Raw genomic sequence first — 7,520 nt, 5'->3', positions numbered from 1 at the left:
ATTAAAACCACAATGAGATATCACCTCACACCCGTCAGAATGGCTATCATCAATTAATCAAAAAACAAGTGTTGGCGAGAATCTGGAGAAAGGGAACCCTCATATACTGTGGTGGTATTGCAAATTGGTACAGCCGCTATGGAAAACTGTATGGAGGTGTCTCGATAAATTAAAAATGGATAGGTCTTTTGACCCAGCAATTGCACTTCTGGGTATTTATCCAAAGAAAACCAAAGCAAGAATTCATAAAGATCTATGCACCACAATATTTAAGGCAGCACAATTTGCAAGAGCTAAGATATGGAAGCAACCTAAATGCCCATCAACAGATGATTGAATAAAGAAATTATGGTTTATATATACAATGGACTATTACTCAGCCATTAAAAAAAATGAAATCCTACTATTTGCAATGACATGGATGGACCTAGAGGTTATTATGCTGAGTGAAATAAGTCAGGCAGAGAAAGATAAATACCATATGATTCCACTTATATGTGACATCTAAGGAACAAAAAGAACAAACTAATCAAAAACAGGCTCACAAATATAGTGGACAATTTGGTGACAGAGGGGAGGGGGTTTGAGGAGTTGGAAGAATGGGGTGAAGGGTTAAAGAAGTACAAATTAGTAGTTGGTATTTGGTCATAGGGATGGGGGCACAGCAGATGGAATGCAGTTAGCATTAATATGATGGCTAGGTGGAGGGCCAGGAGATGGAGGGAGTAACTGGGGGGATCATTTTATGAACTATATAGATGTCTAACCAATGCACTGTATACTTGAAACTAATTTAAATAAATAAATTTTTAAAAAAACATTAAATCTTAGAATAAAGGATTTACATAAATTATGTCTGACATGTCTTCAGTTGTGGCATATTGAAGTTCTTACAATTTCTATGTCTCAATTTTAAGTATTAAATAAAAATTGCTCCTCCTTCCATAATACAACATTTTTGTTTACTAAGCTTCTGTATATACCAAGTACTGGGCTAAGGGCTCCACATATGTCAAACCTGAATAAAACTATAACGTGAATATGATTTTCAGCTGTATGGCTGAGTAAATAACAGCTTAAAAAAGTTTCAGGCAACTTATACACCATAGGAGAGAGAGTTGAGAAACGAACCAGGTCTTTTTGAACTCAGAGCTTTTGTGTCTATAATACCTTGCAGTTTTACAGCAATAATAATATATAATGAAGATGTGAAGACGTATCAGATAAGTATTTAAATTATATCAAATCAACCGTGTAGGTTCAAAAACCAGAAAAGGGAGTGAATTAGAATTATGTCGGCAGTTTGCCTGCTTTTAGATTTAATTGAACACGCATGTGAGATGACAAATATGAACCTGCTATTCCCTTCATATTGTCACTTCCTGCCTCTCACAGTATCCACTTCTTTATATGCAGAAAAGGATTCCAGTGTTATAAAATATGTGTCTTAATAGAAGTGGACTTTTAACTCCAAGCAAGATACTCATCTCAGCCTCTACTGTTCCAATACTGAGGCAGGGGGTGGAGAAGGGTGGGGGGAATAGGAGCTGTGTTTGACCAACTGTATGAGAGTATGTTGGCTGCTATGTGGCATCTTCCTCAAGGATCTAAACTTAATAGGGGCAGAATGTATTAGTATTTTGTTCACTTTTCTAAACCTTGTACCTGATACATAGCAGACCCTCAGTAAATATTTGTCGATGTATGACTAAATTAAATACAATTCTACTGTATGTGGTATTCTTTATGCTGATTTTTCAACATTGGCAACAAGTGATACAAAATTATCTGCCCCTCCGCACAGCCCTTCACCATTAATCTTATCCAGTTTGACAACATTTATTTAAAGAAAGATTACATATCATATGATTCCAGAATTTTAAAGATATGTAAAATTGCTCATTAGAATATCCACTTGGTCCCAAAATAGCAGATTTCTCATATCCAAATATTGCTAATTCAGGGATTCTCCTAATACATCCAATATTTCCATTATGGCATATTTTGGAGTACTTTTTAAAATGCCAAAATTCTGGCCCTATTTCTGGAGATTTGAATTTAATTGGTCTCAAGTGGGACTAGCACAAGTATTTTTCTAAGCTCCCTTAGAGTCTAAGTAGTCAGATTTGATCACCACTGCCCTTTGCTGAATCTATGAGCTGTGTTGACAGAAGGCCCATATTAAAATAAACGATGATAGTAACTATGGCAATTGAGAGTCTCTCTTTCCCAGATGTTTCATATACAGATCAAACTCCTAATTTGGGCCTCATTAATAGTAGGTCCCTACATCAAACACAGGTCTTTTAGCATATAATAGCAGTGCTAAAATGAAAACCATTAACTACTAAAAAACAAAAAACAAAATTAATGTCCTACTTGAGACATATCTAGCCTTCCCCACTTCCACAATCAAAAATAATGTAAAATGCATGAATGTCATCTCATTCTAGAATTGCTGAGCTTACTTTATAAATCACTGGGGTTAAACCTACAGATGTCAGGAAATTATAAAATCAATCTCACTGAAATTTAGACATGGAAAAGGAAGAGTGTTGAGGGTAGGCAGAGAAAACAGGAAGCAGAGATTGAAGGAGAAAATGATTCAGTTTAGGGTGACAGAGAGCAGAGAAAATAAATTGAAGGAGAATCCGAGATGAAAAGGGACAGGGCCATGATTGGCACTTACTCTATTTAAATGAACAAAACAAAATCAATTAGTGAAAGAACAATTCCAGTAAAGGGAGAGGTGCCTTAACAATTAGCTCTTTTGTTGTTGTTGTTGTTTTAAAGCTAAATGCAGGCAAATCTGTGATAAGGCCAATGAACAAAATCCTGTCTTTACTAGTTGCTTCCTCTGACTAGTTACAGCTTCCTTTGAGTGCTTTATGCACGGTTTCTGCTGTACTCTCTGTCCTTTGCCATGGTGGCTATTGAAGAGTTTTTAAAAGAAAAGTAAAATAAGTAGATAACTATTTTAGAAAATTTATACTAACAGCAGCATGGAGAACAGATAGAAGAACAGAGTAAAAAGCGCAGCTAGGATAGAAGACTGTCGCAATAATTGGATAAGAGAAAATGGTGTATTGATCTGGGATAGGTGGTTTAATCTGTCAGTGGAGTGAATGAATTTATATATATTTGAGAGATATTTTTGAAGGTAGAATTAAAAGGATTTATTCACTGGACATGAGTCAAGGGAAAGAAATGAATTGAGATGACTCTTAAAAACCTGGCTTGAGCAACTGGACATAGAGATGCTATTTACTGAGATAGGAAACAGTGGAGGAAAGCAGGTTATAATAATTTTTTTAAGTCTGCACATTTTTTGACACTCTTCTAATCAGAAAGTGGGGTCTATGTCCTCTCCCCTCGATGACTGTCTCAATGAAATAGAATACAGCAGAGGAGTAACTTACAAAGCTAGATTGGAAAAGATCAGACACATTTGCCTGTTTCTCTTGGGTTTAGTCTCACTGAGCCTAGGCACCAGCCATGTGAATAATGAAGCCTTAGAGATGAACCCAGACCCCACAATGATCTGGTTGCAAGCTTATGCGACACCCCGAGGTGCTGAGCACATTCCACCCCCAGATTTGTGAATAAAAATAAATGGTTATTATTTCAAACCACGGGTTGTGGTGGCTTGCGACACAGAAAACAGATAGCCAGAACAGAGATGATGAGTTAGATTTTGGATATGTGTTTGGAGAGTTTGGAGATGTTTAAAAAACAGTTAGAAACTCATATCTGGGGCTCAGGGCTTCGGAGTTCACTTATGCTCTTCCCAGGCTCTTGTCAGTCTCAGATTGTGTGTGTCACAATTGCAAGGCAATTTCACGATCTTTATTTGATTTGATCTTAATAATAACTCCTTGAAGAAATGGAGAACATAATATTTTACCCATTATAGAATTGAGAAAGCTAAGGCTCAGGAAGCTTTTGTAACTTATGGAAAATCCCATGGTGTGGAACTCAGAGAAAACATGGGTCTTCTGATTCCTGGTACATGCTTATTCCACTTCATTCTTCCAAGTGCTGTGGAGAGATGGGGAACATGCCTGTGCCCTGAAATCAGTGATCTGAGAACTCAAGTCTGAGGAGAGATGAAGGAGAAAATTTAAAAGCGTTTCTCAAATTTTTTCACAAAAGTATTTCTTACCATGGAGGAGACAACTACTGTATTTCCAGGAAATCTGAATGTATAGCCAAAAAGAAGTTCTTTGAAGTCATTTATTCATATAATCAACTATTATTTACTGAGGCCAGGCTATGTTCCAGGCACTGTGCTAAGTTCACTGTACATGATCCTTGTCTTTACAGAGCTGAAGGAAACAGACAATCAAACAAGAAGTTCACCAACTATAATCTGAAGCCTGAAGTTTCCAGGAGGCAGTCATATGAAAATGGAAGGTAAGGGAGGGAGGGGGAAAGAGGCAGGCACTGAGAATCCTAGGCAGAAGGAAAGGCACGTACTACATAGGCCTTAGTGGCAAGAGAGAAAGCACCTCCTCAAGGCAAAAAAAAAAAGTTCAATTTAGATGGCATGTGGTTAGTGGAATGTGGTTAATGGAAGTCACAAATTGGGGAGAAGATGACCATCTGTAGGCATAATCTATGCATGAAAAAGTTTAGGAACCTTGAACTTTCTAGAGAAAGTCCTGAAATATTCCAGTTCTCTTGGCAGCTCTATCTTTCCCAACAGTTGGATTACTATTTCACATCGGCCCCAACTCTCAAGGCCATTTCAGTGTCCTATGAGTTGAATCAGTCCCGTGGAGTACATAAAGCCATGACATCATGTCTCTAGCCTTACACAGTCATGAACCAGATCCAAAGTATTATCACTCTGAAAGGCCTTGCTTGAGTGGTTGGTAGGGTTTCCTCCGAGCATGTCTACCCCATCTCTCTAAAAGTTACATACTGTTGTAATTTCCTCATTTTTGTTCACTTTTACTCATTTTTCTTATAGTGGTATGTATTAAAGCTCTTTACATGAAAAAGCTTTTATTATGAGAATGGTGAGAAAGGCAATAGTTTAACTCTCGCTTCTCAGCTGGCCTGGGAAGACAGGTACTGGAGGGTTGGGCAGCTATAGCAGGAAAAATAAAGTTAGCTCAGTCTCTGAGCACATGAGGTGGCCAGAACAAGCCTGTGCCTAGGGAATGAACCTTAATGCTTAAGGTGTTTGGGCTGCCTTTTATACTGAGGCACTTCAGGCCTATGCTCGACTCTCATTCAGAGACGTAGAAAGAGCAGTCTTTTCTGAGTTTTCTTTTTTTTCCCCCATCTTTACTGAAATATAATAATTAGTTGTTTGTATTTACATTGTACAAATCAATGAGTTTTTCAATTGTAGTTGGCAGACAATAATATACCAGTTTCAGTTGTACAGTAGAGTGATCAGAGATCCACATAACTCGCAAAGTGATCACCCCACTAAATCTAGTACCCCTCCTACCCTTTACATATTTATTACAACATTATTAACCATCATCCCATGCTACATTCTACATGTCCATGTCTATTCTGCATCTATCCATTTGTACCTCTTAATCTCTTTGCCTTTCCCGCCTCCTGACCCGCCTCCCATCTAGTATCCCTCTAAATAGTCTCTGTATCTATGAGTTTATTTCCGCTTTTGTTGTTGTTGATTTTGTTCTTTAGATTCCACAAATACGTGAAATCATGCAATATTTGTCTTTCTCTATCTGACTCATTGAGCTCAATGCCCTCTAGATCCATCAAGGCAATATCTTTTTCCATCCCCTTCCTTTTAGTCTCTGTGTGTCTTTTAATCTGAAGTGAGTCTCTTGTAGGCAGCATATGAGGGATCTTGTTTTCTGATCCATTCAGCCACTCTATCTTTTGATTGGAGCACTTAATTCTTTTCCATTTGAGGTACTTGTTGATAGGAATGTAGTTATTACCATTCTTTATTCATGTTTTTGAATCATGTTTTTTCATCTTAAAAAAGTCCCTCCAATATTTCCTGTAATACTGGCTTGGTGTTGATGAATTCCTTTAGCTTATTTTTGTCTGGGAAGCTCTTTATCTGTTCAACTCTAAATGACAGCTTTGCTGGATAAAGAACTCCTGGTTATACATCTTGGCTCTTCATCATATCGACTATTTTGTGCCAAACCCTTCTGTCCGGCAAAATTCTTTTGAGAAATCAGCTGCTAGTCTTATGGGTGTTCCCTTGTAGGTAACTAGCTGCTTTTCTCTTGCTGCTTTTAAGATTCTCTCATTGTATTTAATCTTTGGCATTTTAATTATGATGTGTCTTGCTGTGGGCCACCTTGGATTCATATTTTTTGGGACTCTCTGAGCTTCCTGGGGTTTTATGTCTATTTCTTTCATCAGGTTAGGGAAGTTTTCCATCATTATTTCTTCAAATAGCTCTTCAACATCTTGTTTTCCTTCCGGTAGCTCTATGACATGGATATTTTTTCATTTAATGGTGTCCCATAGGCTCCTTAAATTATTATTATAGTCTTGGCTTCTTTTTTCTTGCCATTCTGATTGAGTGTCATTGGCTTTCCCATTTTCTATATAGGCCATTTGCTCCTCTTCTTTATTCACTCTGTTTATTCCATTTAATATACTCTTCATCTCAGATAATGTGTTTTTCATTTCTGACTGGTTCTTTTTTATAATTTCTATTTCCATTTTTATGTTTTTTATCTCTTTGTTAAAATTCTCATTGAGTTCATCTATACTTTCCCTAAGTTCACTGAGAATCTTTATAACCAGTGTTTTGAACTCTGCATCTGTTAGATTGCTCAACTCTGTTATTCCTGGATCTCTATTCTGTTCTCTCGTATGGTTACTTCTTCTTTGTCTTCCCATTTGGCTGCCTTTCTGTGTCTGTTTCTATATATTAAGCAAAGCTCCTAAGTCTCTCGATCTTATTAGCATGGCTTTGTGTGGTATGTGTCCAGTGGTACAGCCCTGAGAGGGGTTCAGCTGTGGGCCAAGTTTAGCCTCAGCCTGTGCCTCTCTGGTGCTACCTGTTAAGATTCAGCAAGCAATCCACAGATGCTGTGCTTATAGTTGCCTCAAAGTCCACATCAGAAACCGAGGCCAGTTGTCACGAGTGTGAGTCTTGCAGCTGTTTAGCAAAGAGCATCTGACTAAGAGAGAACACACTTGGATGTGGTTTTGTGGGGCTGCAAGTTGGGGGAGGCGGAGTTTGAGGGAATGACCCCAAACTCTGGGTTGAGTGACCTCTGTTATCCAGTTTGATAACCTCTCTGCTATGGTGGCACTGAATCCACACACTGGGAGTGGGGAGGTCTCAACAGAGGAACAATTAACGTTCCCTGGTGGTTTAGTGGTTAGGATTTTGCACTCTCAACAGAGGAACAATGGATACCACAGGCACTTCTGTACAGAGCAAGTCTCGCCCCAGCCCTCACTCCAACAACTCAGTGTCCCCCTGTAAGTCCCTGGTGCCCCCTGTGCAACCGAACTAGAGCTGGTGCTCAGAGAGAACAGGTTCGTCACCACGAAAGTCT

General features: G+C 38.4%; 1 protein-coding gene across 3 annotated transcripts in view; it reads right to left on the bottom strand.

The window, feature by feature from the left end:
* Positions 1-7,520, bottom strand: part of CD48 (CD48 molecule) — a 29,408-nt gene that overhangs the window by 18,788 nt on the left and 3,100 nt on the right. The window contains exon 2 of one of the 3 annotated variants that reach the window (XM_011373053.2): positions 3,905-4,038. The exons of the other annotated variants lie outside the window; for them this stretch is intronic. Coding sequence (XP_011371355.1) covers positions 3,905-3,965 — 61 coding nt within the window. The 5' untranslated portion in view covers positions 3,966-4,038. The remainder of the gene's footprint in view (positions 1-3,904; positions 4,039-7,520) is intronic. 3 annotated transcript variants of the gene reach the window in all.

This window comes from Pteropus vampyrus, unplaced genomic scaffold (assembly GCF_000151845.1).
Source record: "Pteropus vampyrus isolate Shadow unplaced genomic scaffold, Pvam_2.0 Scaffold217, whole genome shotgun sequence".
Lineage (NCBI taxonomy): Eukaryota > Metazoa > Chordata > Mammalia > Chiroptera > Pteropodidae > Pteropus > Pteropus vampyrus.
This window is presented reverse-complemented; position numbering and strand designations above follow the sequence as displayed.